This window comes from Perna viridis, chromosome 5 (genome assembly GCF_037379345.1).
Source record: "Perna viridis isolate PV_CMFRI_1.1 ecotype Kerala chromosome 5, ASM3737934v1, whole genome shotgun sequence".
Taxonomy (NCBI): Eukaryota; Metazoa; Mollusca; class Bivalvia; order Mytilida; family Mytilidae; genus Perna; species Perna viridis.
The window spans coordinates 47,738,117-47,752,731 of record NC_142449.1 but is presented as its reverse complement, the minus strand read 5'-3'; the positions used below and the strand labels follow the sequence as shown (position 1 = coordinate 47,752,731).

The 14,615-nt window shown below is 32.4% G+C and overlaps 1 protein-coding gene across 4 annotated transcripts in view; it reads right to left on the bottom strand.

The window, feature by feature from the left end:
- Positions 1-483: 483 nt before the first annotated feature.
- LOC148618006 (lysosome membrane protein 2-like) overlaps positions 484-14,615 on the bottom strand; it is a 38,241-nt gene continuing 24,109 nt past the window's right edge. For 3 of the 4 annotated variants that reach the window (XM_088585738.1, XM_088585739.1, XM_088585740.1), the window contains exons 14-15: positions 9,783-9,944; positions 484-5,015 (exon numbers count right to left, since the gene is read on the bottom strand). In XM_088585738.1, coding sequence (XP_088441864.1) covers positions 4,938-5,015; positions 9,783-9,944 — 240 coding nt within the window. In that variant the 3' untranslated portion in view covers positions 484-4,937. Of the gene's footprint in view, positions 5,016-9,782; positions 9,945-10,659; positions 13,438-14,615 lie in introns of those variants that run through there. The other variant, XR_015922603.1, reaches the window with a different exon arrangement.

Below are 14,615 nucleotides of genomic sequence, written 5' to 3'. Positions count from 1 at the left end.
TACAATGTATCGAAAAAAAAACACCGAAGTACAAAGACAGAAGAACAGTTCAGAGACTTCTAAATACATGTAACATGACCTAAAGGTGAACACAATACTAATTACACAATAACAGATTCAAATGCACGGAAAACACAACAGCACACAAAAAGCTAAGGTACTTGTAATATGTCCCCAAAAACAACAAATTGAGTAATATAAGGTGTTCATTACCCGTTTGCAAATTACAATCTTTTCAGTGGTTTGTGTGTTTGTATGCAACTAAATGGTTCTGAAGTAATAAGTGATTTTTTTTGCATGTAAAAGCACCAATATATTCTAGGTCTCTCATATCAATGAGACGCATGTTTTTGTGTAGTATACCTGCAGCCTGCTAGGTGGTGTGGGGGTTTAAAAATAGTATTTTAATACTAATAAGAACAATCGTATTTATCGAACCTCATACATGTAATAAGTATAAAAAACGTAACAAAATACAAAGCACGAAATATCAATATTTATTAGAAAAAAAAAACAACAAAATACTTATCTCTGTGAAATTCTTGAGAAACAAATAACAAGTTGTTACATATGTATATAAATTTGGAATTATGTTGGTATTCAGAAAAAGAGAAAACAATAATCCTCACTAAAGAGGTCATGTCTGTGTAGGGTTAGACTAGTTATATAACATGAAGCAAGGAAAAACAACTACTACCTTTAAAAAAGATGGCCGACGCAGTCATTTTTTTTCATTTTAATTATAACTTTCTACATTGCACTCTGGAAATTACACATGGCACGCAATTTCAATTTCCAGACACAGTTTTTTTCGCCATTAAGTTATCAGTATTTGGCCAATCAAGAAACAGAATTTCTATCAGGTGACTTGCGTTTCCATGGAAGAGCGACTTTAAGGTCAAAGGGTAAAAAGCGAAACTATACCAACTGCGCTGGTATATAATGACTACCAGTACACCATTAGGAGGAATTAAACTTTTCCCTTACCATCTTAATTCAAAAATAAGTCCAAACTCAAATGATAGATGGTTTCAAATTATAATGAATACGACTTTGATACAAAATGTTACTCAACCCATTTACTGGCTGCTATTTGTTTTAAGGGTAAAACACAGTGCCAAGTCTAGGGAATCGGAACTTGGATTTTCTTGTTTTAAATTCTGACCATATATATTTCTCTATTTTTTGTGCTAATTGAGCAATGGCATATTCTGAATTTTGTTCCCACCATGAATTCTGACCCAGTCTTTTACCTTGAACTTTTAACTCTAACCTCTGCCATAAAATCAAATGAATGCTGCCTCTATGATATTGTAAGGAAGCACTCTGATCTTTATATGAATGTTAACACCAGTACCATTATGTGAATGAACAATGAGGCACAAGGTAGAATGCATGTTAGCTTAAAAACAGTACTGTGAACACAGCAAATTAGATACAATACTAACTTAAACATGATTGGTTGTCACCAGGAGGGAGATCTATATAATTTTCCTAGAGGATATCCCATGGGTCCTCCAGTAATGAATCTCTGTTGTGAAAGCTACATGTACAAAAATTAAAAGCACATAAATAGCTTTTCCATTTTCTAAACAACTTGGTGAATATGGAATGAAAAGATTGATACAAAAATGATGTATTTTAAAAAAAGACTTGGACTATCACAATCTGGCAAACTACATGTACTGGGAAAACAACTATAACAATTCCTCTATAGAAATACAACAAAATGAATCTAGTAAATCTGACTGGCTTAATGACAAATGACAGAGCTATATCTATCATTACTTATTGAAAAAAAAACATGAAGTCAAAATGACTTTGACTCCTAAATCAGCTTTGAGGTAATTAAGTCAAGTAGACATACATGAACCTTCATTTGAAATCATAAATGACTATAAATACATATTTTGAATACAAAATGTTCTTATTATCATGAAACTTTGCACAAGTCTTCATATGATAATTACATGTGCCTTTAAGCATAAACAAAATTAAAAGTTTCTAATACTTAAAATTTAATTTTGGTAATATTTGATACCAGTAAAAAAATCCTCCAAAGTGCTAAATTCAGCTTTGTCGTTAGAAACTTATATCTGTTTGTTATTATAATTTTTTTTAAAGACTGGTACAAAAAACATAAAGGACCTAATCCAATATAATGGTAATGACTATCAGAAATAGCTCTGGATTTTTAAGCATTGAAAAATCAAAATATTCTAATACTTACAATTTCATAGAGTAATATTTAGATAATGTACCAGTACCCAAAAGTGCAATGTTTTACATTTAGGAACATATATCTGTTTGTCATTATTCTCTTTCTTCACCGACAAGTGCAAAAAGGTTAAATATGAAGAATCAAAATACAGCATAATGTTTATAGTTGTCAAAAATACCTCAGAATGACTTTCAAGCATTTAAAAAATCAAATTATTCTGACACTTAAGCAGTCTAATTAAAATTAGCCCTTCCGATTTTTATTTGTTTCGATTTTTATTTGTTTCGTCTTGCGAACATAAAAAAAATAAAAAAAACGCAAGGTCTAATTTTAATTAGACTGACACTTTTCATTGGGTAAGAGTAGGATATGAGAGAAAATTAAATTTACCAGTAAACAATAGTGATGAACAAAGTTATGGTAAAGATAATTATTTTACTGATGAATACAAAAAAGTAAAACATTAAGTGTAAGTCTTTGTAAAAATCAGGCAAAATGGGAAAAATAGGAAACATGCCTGTCAAAAACCCTCCGAATTGACAATATTATTTCATGTTAGTAAATGAGGTTTTTTGACAGAATTACCTGCCCTTGAAACGTTCATTTTTTTTATGCATTTCAATGAAATTTTAACTAAAGTTACCAAAATGATATGGAAAATCTAGTCTTTTTTGCTTGATTCTAATAGTTCAGATAATCAAAATAAACTTTCAAAATTATAGGTTTTTTTCGTAACATGTTTCACCCACTGCATGATTCTTACAGAGACTGACATTCAAGTACCTTGAATCAAACACACTTTTACCTTAAAAAAACTCATATCTGTTTGTTATTAAACATGTACCTTCTTACAGACTAGTACAAAAAGGTAAACGTGAAGTAATTTATACAATATATTGCTTAAGACTGTCAAAAATAACTCACAATAGACTAAACTCAATAAACTATGCGACTTTAGAGTTGTAGGATACTTAGCAAACATACATCACTTTACTCCTTTAATCAACAATAGGATCAAAACAGTCAACATAATTAAAGATCAAAGAAATTATTAAAATTATGATGAAATGTTTTCCCCCATAATTCAGTTAACTGCCAGTGACTCTTGATAACAAAGTAGATACCAAAATACAGATTTTAAACCCATTTTATTTTAATTTCCTGCAAAATTTGGCAAGAATTGACTAATCTTAGTTGGATAGGTGGATGTTGAACAAATTTTTTACTTAAGATAAAACGAAAATAAATACTTAGATCAAAAGTTACTTCCCTCAAGATTTTAACAGATTTACTCAATAACTGCCAAGATTTGATATTTTTACTGATTTTCTATTTTGAACTGACACAATTTCCTCATTCAGATTTTACAGAAATTGAGTACATGTATTTTCAAATGATGAGAGAACCATCCTTTATCATTAGCTAAAACTGTACCAGAAAATTAATACATTTCTAATGATATCAATAAAAGAGATACTAACAACTTCCCTTTGCCCTATTTTCTTGAAGCCTCAAGCCACAAATATGACAGGCCATTGGGTAATTATAGTACTATTGTTTGCAGGGTTTCAGTTAGTGGGGTTTTCTGCCTGATGGTTAATACACAAAATTTACTACAAATCAAATATTATGATTACATTAAGAAACAGCCAACTGTGCTGAAGCACAATAACTTTATCACCCTTTCTTTAAAAGTCCAATAAATTGTCCCAAAACTGGAACACAATGACAAACAAAAAGAGCATTTTGAACTTCCTACCATTCTTCAAAAAAAAAATTTATTTGAATCTCATATATCACTGGACTTGTATGTACACATACCACATACAGGCCACGTCTCACTGTATGTACACATACCACATACAGGCCACATCTCACTGTATGTACATACTACAAACCGGCCACATCTCACTGTACACATACCACATACAGGCCACGTCTCACTGGATGTACACATACTACATACAGGCCACATCTGACTGTATGTACACATACCACATACAGGCCAGGTCTGACTGGATGTACACATACCACATACAGGCCAGGTCTCACTGGATGTACACATACCACATACAGGCCACGTCTCACTGGATGTACACATACCACATACAGGCCAGGTCTCACTGGATGTACACATACCACATACTGGCCACTCAAGTCTCAAGTATCTTAAATGAGACTTGCGTGAGACTCTCATTTTGAAGCTCATTTGGCGACATTTTCCTGTAATCTATAGTCTTTAAAATTTTTAGCAAATCTCACACTTATTTGCGTCTTGAAAACTTGGCAGCCCTGTACATGTAGCAGAAAGGACAGATGAAAAACAGTATACGCGTACATAAGTCCCATGAGTAATTGTTCTTCCTAAATAACCAGAAAATATGGTGCATAGATTGTTAAAAGTCTCCAGTTAATTACTGTATACAAAAAGTAAGTTCATTGTATTTGTACAAGTATCAAAAACACAATATCTAATGCCGAGACTATCACAGTAATAAACATATTTAAACTATCAGAGAATTCAAATTATACTTATTTGAGCAAATTGTATAAGTCACAAAAAATAACAAGGAAACTGACTCTATATACAACCCGTGGTAAATATCATTCACTAGGGAACGCTATAAAAATTGCATTGGTTTTGTTGAAAATGGAAATTGAATCAATATGACTAATGTTCTTTTGGTTAATGAATGGAAGTTTAATCCTTCGATTATCATGAAGTAACTGGCAGAATTTGTTGTCTATCATCCTCTATCGGTGAATACATCAGATTACCTCCCTTTTTCAATACCTGTAATCATAAAAAGATGTTAAAATATATTTTAGTAAACTAGAATATTTAATATTGGATCAACATCACAAAAAGTTCTTAAACCATAGCAGTCTTTTATGTGACTATTTCAATTCAGGTTTTTAAATGTTCTTCAATTTATTGTGAAAAATGTGAATTTTATGTTCTTTGGCAAGCCACAAAGCAAACCATGGTTTGAACAATATTCAACAGAAAAAGACAAAGTAAAAAAGACAATGAAAGCAAAAAACAGAAAAAAAACTGAGAATAGATGGATACACAACTTTGTTGAATAACTCAATGAAATACCAGAAATCCACAATATCAAAGGACCATGTAAACATTGAAACAAAAAAGGCATTAATCATAAAAAGGGCAACTCAAAACAAGGTCAGGGTCACTAGACATACAAAAAAACAAATGCTGTGTATCACCTTGACCTTTGACATAAAAGTCAATAAGGTTTAAAAACATGTATTTACTAGTATGTACTAATTAGTGTTAAAATCAATTGAGGAATTGTACTTCAAGTATTCACCAAGGGTGCTTTGGACTTAACTACATGTCTTCACCACACCTTTAGTGGACGAAGTAACACAGACATGGGTAACTAGAATCTTAGATAACAATGAAAGTGGAAACAATGAATGTGTCAAAAAAGTACAACCCTACCCTTGCAGTGCAAAAATAACAGCATAATAAGACATGGTGCTTTCAATTTTCTGGCTCAATACATGTATTTAGATGTGCATGATTGTTTCTAATAATTGTGTATATGGAACATTTTATAGAAATGTTGCTGAAGTGAAATTTATGTAGTGATTTTCTACAAGGAACTCTTCATTATCATGTTGCAGTGGATCAACATTCTGTAGCTACATCTCCAAATCAAACAAGAATAAACCCATTTTAAACCAGTTTTGGTAAACATGGCCCAAGTCAAAATGACGCAAACTCTTACAATTTACATTTCTGCTTTCTTGCTTCAAATTTTATCTTTTTTTGATGACATCTATATATCAATTTTAATTTTAGCATCAAAAGATATCAAAGGTAGTTTAAAACACCTGAATACTATCAAAATCCTCTAAAACACTGGCAGCAGATAACCAAATATTAATGGTACAATTCACAGCTGTTATCAATGGCTTTTTCAGAGATGAAAATTTCATTATGAATGAAGAGGGAAGGAAAAAAACATGCTTTCAGTTAGATCAGACAGTGAATCACTAGAAACTGATAATTAAACAATTGCCAGAGCCGTAACACACATTTTAATGGAGGTGCATCATAAACAAGAAGTTTTTCTTGATGTAATGTTTTGAAGAGTAAGACTCTCAATGTATGAATTTCTATGCCATTTATCGCTGGTGAGAGTAAAGTTTCAGAACAATGCTAGATAAAAAAATAGCTTGTAATTTCATGTTTTGCTTACTCAAAAAATGCAAAATTGAAAGAGAGCTAACATCAACAGAAATAGAAATAAATGTTAAAGTTTCATTGAAATTACTGCAACATTTTTGAGTTATTGCCTGAAAACAGAAAATCACCCCATATTTTAAAGGTGAAGTCCCATAATTCAAAAATGTAAAATCGAAAATGATTAAAATCAACAGGGTGCTACCATCTATAAAAATGAACCATACACCAAATTTTCATAAAAATTTGGAGTTATTGTGCATTCAATGTGAATGACGGACATACAGCACAGGCATACCATTTGTTCCCTTTACTGGCAGTCAACCAATCAGGATACAATTGCCTTTTAAATGTGGTACATGTTTTTCATGTAATTGGCAATGAATTACGAGTAAAAATAGATTCACAGTAGGAATGAATACATACAACTGATTGAGTTTTATAAAGTGTCATTTACAACCCTCACACTCCCACTGTTACAACCCTCAAACTCCCACTGTTAACAACCCTCAAACTCCCACTGTTACAGCCCTCAAACTCCCACTGTTACAACCCTCAAACTCCCAGTGTTATTAACCCTCGAACTCCCACTATTACAACCCTAAAACTATCCACTGTTAACAACCCTCAAACTCCCACCGTTACAACCATCAAACTCTCACTGTTACAACCCTAAAACTCTCACTGTTACAACCCTCAAACTCTCACTGTTACAACCCTCAAAAACTCACTTTTACAACCCTCAAACTCTCACTTTTACAACCCTCAAACTCCCACTGTAAAAAGTCTCCACTAACTGTACCAAATCTATAAGTTAAATAATTTTGAAAAAAAAAGAGAAATAATAGTGAAAACATTGAAAGCATTTTATTTGTAAGAAATGTACTATTCATTATATAAATGATATTTTATTCCAATCTATCAATTCTCACTGTCTTCTTAAGTCAAAGGCCTATCAATTCTCACTGTCTTCTTAAGTCAAAGGCCTACCAATTCTCACTGTCTTCCTAAATCAAAGGCCCATCAATTATCACTGTCTTCTTAAGTCAAAGGCCTACCAATTCTCACTGTCTTCCTAAGTCAAAGGCCTATCAATTCTCACTGTCTTCTTAAGTCAAAAGCCTACCAATTCTCACTGTCTTCCTAAGTCAAAGGCCTATCAATTCTCACTGTCTTCTTAAGTCAAAGGCCTATCAATTCTCACTGTCTTCCTAAGTCAAAGGCCTATCAATTCTCACTGTCTTCTTAAGTCAAAAGCCTACCAATTCTCACTGTCTTCCTAAGTCAAAAGCCTATCAATTCTCATTGTCTTCCTTGATAAATAAATCTCCAATATCTTCAAAATAAATGGGATTTTGCAGGAAAATAAGATTATCTTTTAACTTATTAAAGCATACTTAGGACAAATATAGACCAGTAATGTCAAAACAGCTACTACTTTCCACTGAGCTGTCAGAGAACTTAGAATATATGTGCCATAAACAAAATAACAGGTTAAATATACATATAACCTCCACATGAGATAATAATGGGTTACAAGCACTTTTGCTGTGTGTTCTGTTGGATACAATGAAATAGATTATTGCAGAAAAAATTCCATTTCAATACATGTATTATTAATTTTTACAATTATAATTAATCGGACAAGAAGTGGGCATATGTTATACATAGTCTTTCTAAATGTCATTTCTATCATGAAAGATCAATAAAACAGTACTGGGAAGCTGTGGGAAGTCTTCCTGATTTACCAACTTTTACCAGTGAAGAAAAACAACCAGCATATGTCCCCCATGTTCACTATATTATCACTCCATTAACACCTGAAACCTTCCCATAACAAAATGAGACAATTCCAAATGTAGGAGATTTGTGTCTCCTGCACAAGAGAAAACATTTTTTTAAGGAAATTGGTCTATTTTGTGGGAGTCTCCCACAAAATACGGAAGGGATAAGACCTATGGTCAGACTGGACTATTGGCCTGGACTAGTGCATTATGAATGATTTAAAATTGGCGAATATACAAAAAAAAAATGTTTAGCAGAAGATTGACAGAAAAACAAACAGAAAAAAATTTCCAAGCAACCCTACTTCTTTAGCTCAGCATAACTATAAAATGACCCATATTTCTGACTTAACACATTTCTAAGGACTAGAAAAAAGACATTGAAGGGCTACAAAAGAATAATTAAACAACTGGTAATTGACAACAGTCTAAGAACACAAGGGCTATTAATTACTTCAACATGACTAATTACAACAGTCATGACCAAGTTCCCCCATCAAAACATAGCTAATAGTTCTTACGAGTTATGTGGTTTTTGGTTGTACTCTTGACGTAAAGTCAGCCTAGCAACTCCACTGAATCAGATATAATTTTAGAAGTGGTTTTGAGCATGATTCACAGAAATATTTCAAATACTACATCCCTGCTCAGACAGGACAGTTAAAAGTTTGTGGATCAAAGACTCTAAAGACTCTTTGAAAGTGTGAAGCAATTTTCATTACAAGTACATGTAAAATTCTTAAGACAGTCTTGTGGTTCATGGTTCTTGTAATTATTTAGCCTTTGTAAACAAGTACCAAAGCCCAATTACAAATTTACCTCTTGATTTGATAGTTTATAGCAAGTTTTATTACATGTACAAGTAAGACTCTTAAGGCAGTATTGTGAACCCTGGTTTTGTTTTTTTAAGAGTATACATGTATCAAAGCCAATCACAATTTTTACCTTTCTTTGATAGCTTGAAGCAATGTTCATTACAAGTAGTAGAAAAAAAAAACACCCTTAAGATGGTATTTTGCTTGTAATTTTGGTTGCTGAAAGAGTTTCTATACCAAAGCCTGTCACAAGTAAACCTCTTGAGTGTTTTCTTTGAAAGCAGAAAGGAATTCTAATAACATATATCAGTCTTTAGGATAGTTACTGTATTATTGTATTTCTTGATTTAAGTAACTTTTATCATACAATCATGTAAAGAAATCAATGTAGAAAAAAGTATCAGTACTTTCCTCTAGACAGATTGTCTGTCTGACTGACAACATCAAGCCAGATATTATAAACAAAGTGAAGTGACATGCCATACTTAAAAGGATCCCACGTCAATTTCGTGAATATATGTACATGTATGTATGTATGGTATGGTAGACTTTCATTTATTTTTGTTTTCAATTAAGACCAGTTTTATTTGCAATCAACATATAATCACTCATAACCAGTTCTGGACCTGGTTTTATAAATATCTCATAATAAGTTTTTCTTCAAGTACTTCCTCAATATAAATTTTGACCAATCAGAATGCTAAACATTGAACATTTGAGAAAAAAGTGTAAAATATCCATATCCTTACCTGCTGGTTTTTCCTGGTCATATAGACACCATAGAAGACAGAACACAGTAAGATAAAGCTACCACCAGCAATGAGTATAATCTGTACAATTAGTATGACAAACTTTGGAGTAAATAACATACTCTTCAACTGGTTAGCATATTTATCATTCACCACTGCTGACTGAAAAATAAACAAAAGTAAACAATATGATGAAAAAAATTGGTTGACTGATAGGTTGATTAAAAGAAATGATTAATTGGTTGATTGAAAAAATGGTTGATTGATTTTGATAGGTTGATTGAAAAAAAAAAAAAATAAAAATGGTTGACTGGTTTTGATAGGTTGATTGAAAAAAAAAAAAAAATAAAAATGGTTGACTGGTTTTGATAGGTTGATTGAAAAAAAAAAAAAAATAAAAATGGTTGACTGGTTTTGATAGGTTGATTGAAAAAAAAAGAAAGTTGACTGGTTTTGATATGTTGATTGAAAAAAAAAAAAAATGGTTGACTGGTTTTGATAGGTTGATTGAAAAAATAGTTCATTGGTTGATTGATAGGTTGATTGATTGATTTTTTTTGTGCTAGATCATAGAAGTAAAGGTGGGTTTCTACTATGGTAGAAACAAATGGTACGGCATTTTTTTCTATTGCCAGGTAAATTGCTACCTTACCACTGCAATAGTAGGCCATGACGCTTGATATCGTGCAGCAACGCTTGAAGTGCTGTCAAAAATCATCATCGGTATGCAAATCGCAAGCCATTGCAAATAAATTGAAATAATTTCAACTCTGTAGAGGCATTGCTACATATTTATATTTAATGGAAGGTTAAGAAGTTAAATAGCACATGTTTTTTTTCAAATGCAGTGAAAAAATAGGACAGACATGCAATTTACCTGGTGCAGGAAACACCATGCCTGCGGGACCCAACACTGAAAGAATATTTTGACACGGACATCACAGGTTCCAAATGGAAGTGGATTGAGAAAGAAATGGGATGGTCAGGTATAGATAAATAATGACAGAGTCATACAAACCTGAAACAAACATTTATTAGACAATTGGAAACCTCAACAGTATTTAGGGTTTTACTGAGGCCCCTCCATGCATGGTGTGGACTAGCATATGTAGAAAATTATGATGGTAGAATACATTCTGTTTGGTTTTACCATCTGTTTTTTTTCCCCCCAGTCAATCAATCATATAGTATTTTTGAAATCATTTATACCTAAAATAATGCACACCATATATTCGAAAATGTACAATGTAATTTTGTCTGATATCAAAACAAAAGTAATAACATATATGTGACATTTAGAAACAATTTTACTAATATCTTACACCGTCATATACATGTATTAAAAAAAACTCTCTATCACATGGGGATAATTCTGCCTATTGAGAAAAATTATTGCGAAAGGCCAAGTAATTGATCTCAACTATATAAGTGAGATTGTGACGGTTCATGTCTTATCGTGAAATGGATTTTAGGTCAGATTTATAAAATGACAAAGTAACATCAAAGCTCAAGGCAAGAATTTTGATCTGGTGTATCTTGTTCCCTGTCTCTTCTTCCTTAAATGGAAATACATAAGCCGTATGGCCAGCATATACATTAAATACGTTAAAGTGTCATATTTTAAGGTTTTGAATTGAACCTCCATTTTGTTTGTTAGTTTACTGAAATTGCTAAGCAACGGGAACTAAAAACCAATGTAGCCACACAATTTTTTAGCATCATGCTGCATCCTATTGCTAGAAAACATATGTCGCAACACATCGCTATTGCTATGTCACATCACTTGATGCATTGCCGCCACTGCCAAAGTATAAACCCACCTGAACAGTCTGCAGATAGCATGTTACTTGGCTACATTATTCTGACTACAAGCAGACCAAATGTTTCTCTATATCCCGTATGTATGAAAAAATAGATTAGTTAAAGAGGGGGACGGTTAATTATTTTGTGGGGCATAACAGTAACAATAGAAATAAGGTAAAAGAGAAAAATGCCAGGTTGCCGTAAAAAACATGCCAGTAAGCAGGAGGTAGAAGTGTGACAGAGCTGAAATCACATCCAACAATATTGGACCCCATACTGAAGTTGCATATCAAATATCTAGTGGCTGTGAATAGCAGTTGCTGAGAAAAATGTTATGAAGATATTCTCCATTGCCCATCTGCCCAACCAACATTCACCATTCTAAATGTGTAGAAAAAATTGTTTTTTTCAAATTTGGGGGAGAGCTGGTGGGCAAGGTCTGCCTCTCTTTTTATCTAGGCCCAAATGTGTGAGAGTGCAATCAAGGAATACATGTACCAAAGTTATTCAAAACTATATGACAGGGGTTGTATATGTCAGGGGTGAATCTAAGATTTAAAATTAGAAAAAATTCCAAGTATGTCTGATACTGTAAACCGTGAAAATTCACGGCAGCTTTATTTACACAATAAGACTTGTAACGCAAAAATGAAACTTTTGTGAATATTTTTTTGAAGAACATTCTTACACAATGTGGGGAATGATCACAAATTTAAAGCTGCGGGACAGTAGATTGATCACATCGATCGTGAAAAAAAGATGGTACGAAAATTTCCCGATTTACAAGAAATTTATCAAATTGATTAAGGATATATCAATATTTACAACAGATAAACAAATATCTTTTTCCAGTTTTTAGGGAGGAGATTGTTGGTATGGTCTGCCTCCCTTAGAAACTAAGCCTGAATATGTAAGAGTGCAATCAAGTCTCCAAAATAATACTAAAAACATTGATGGATTAACACTGAACTTTCCTTTATCACCTTATCAATGATTAGCACTCAAAAACAGTAAACATAATTTAATAGATCTGTATTTCAATCATATATCTATGTATCAGTTCAGATACATAAAGATTTCAGCAGTGGTCATGAAACCGCCTGTGTCTTATCTTTAGCTATAAATCTTCCCGAAGGTTTAAAGAGCCTACACCCACAGGTCTCATCAGTACTTTAATATCATATTCTCTTGAAGACACGAACATTAGGAGGAAATGTTCAGTATGTGATATTTCAATATGCACTTTGATATTACAACACCCTTTCATCTACAAGGGAACACTTGATCATGATTCATGGTCTTGAAATGGCAAATTAAAACCAGTTTAGTGCAAGGAAAGAGAAAATGTAAACAAACAGAATAGCAAAAACCAACTTATAGGCCACTCTAAGTTAATTGTTAAACTATCATCTGTATCATTTAGATATGGATGGGGAAGAATATCTTTTTCTTTATCAATTAGTTTTCGTTTCTAAATATTTTTTCTTACCAATATCACTGTAGAAGTTTCTTTTACTATTTTGGAATAAACTATTTTTCTTTTGTTTATAGAAATGACACAACTAAAAATCTTTTGCAATCAGACCCTAAGACTTAGCAATGGATTTTAGAAATGGTGACTTTTCTTGTTTGGGTTCACAGGGGCAGATACAAGATTTCAAGGGGCATCAATAGAATTAAACACAAAGCAAAGCAAGGCGAAAAAATATATAGGGTTAAAATTTGTAAGAAATAATGAGTTTATGCAAACAAATTTATTTTTCCCATTTTCAGTGGGGTGTATACCAGATCCACTTCCCTATGAATCAATGCCCGGTTGAGAACCATAGATTAACTTGGACTAGCCTAACTCCTACAAAAAAGATAAAACAGCTGTATTTTTGTTTGTTTTTTCTAAGTAAAGAACAATTTTCTATAAAAAGGGTAAATATTGTTATATTACCAGTTCATAAGTGTCTTGATAAAGGTGAGATGAGTCTGATAGGGGTTTTCATCAACTGAATGATGGAAAACTCATCAATTGATAAGATAGATGGAAACCTGCCAATGATTACCATTATCTATTCCACACAGCACCTCTGTATCTAGACAACATCTGAACCTTTTTTCAACACATAAAAAAGGGGGAGGGTAATCAGTAATCCTTACATAATACTGTTACTGTTTCTACTGGGTTTCCCACTCAATGGTTTTGGGGAATTCACTTGTTTTGTAATGTGAGAATGTTTAAAAATCAGTTTCTAACAGTCACCCATTCTTCAACAAAGTTTTTTACCTCTTTCATGGTGGTTTATAGAATTTTGATTTTTTTGCTTCTGAAGGAAATTTTGAATTAAATCAGAATTAGAGATCTTAATTTGAACACACAAAAACAATAATGGGTATCATACAAACAATTCCACAGTATCTCTAATCTAATTAAAATTAAATGTATCAACTGTTCCATTCAATCACTGCATGTACTGACTCAACAGAATAATTGGTATGTTTAATTTTTTATGATTGACAATATATCACAAAAGCTAAACTGAGCACTTTCTGGACTGTAGACTTTGTTTGGTTTTGAGAGTGGAGTATTGTTTATTCAGGTTAAAAAACATATGACCTTAAAAAAGTGTCCTGTTTATACAGGTTTTCAGTTTATTCATTTTTTTTGTAAGCTACACCTTCTTTGCATATTGAAAATACTGCTGTTAAAACATGCATCACTTGAAACTATACCCAATCTACTGAGGTAGAAATACAATGTCCAAATATCATATTATAATGGAACAATGCAAAATAATGTTAAGCTACAACTGAAGTTGAAAACAACAAAAGTGCATATTTCAATGTTTAAAAACAAAAATTTCATAGATCACCCAGGGTGGCCAGAACACCTTTCACCAGAACAAGGTATGATACAAATAAATCTCTCCCTCCAGATTACATCTGATGCCCTGATGCCAGCTGTCACTTTGTTCAACAGCTCACCTGGGCTCCAATTACTTTGCCCAGGTAACTTTTCATCATCTATTTTAAATTCATAAT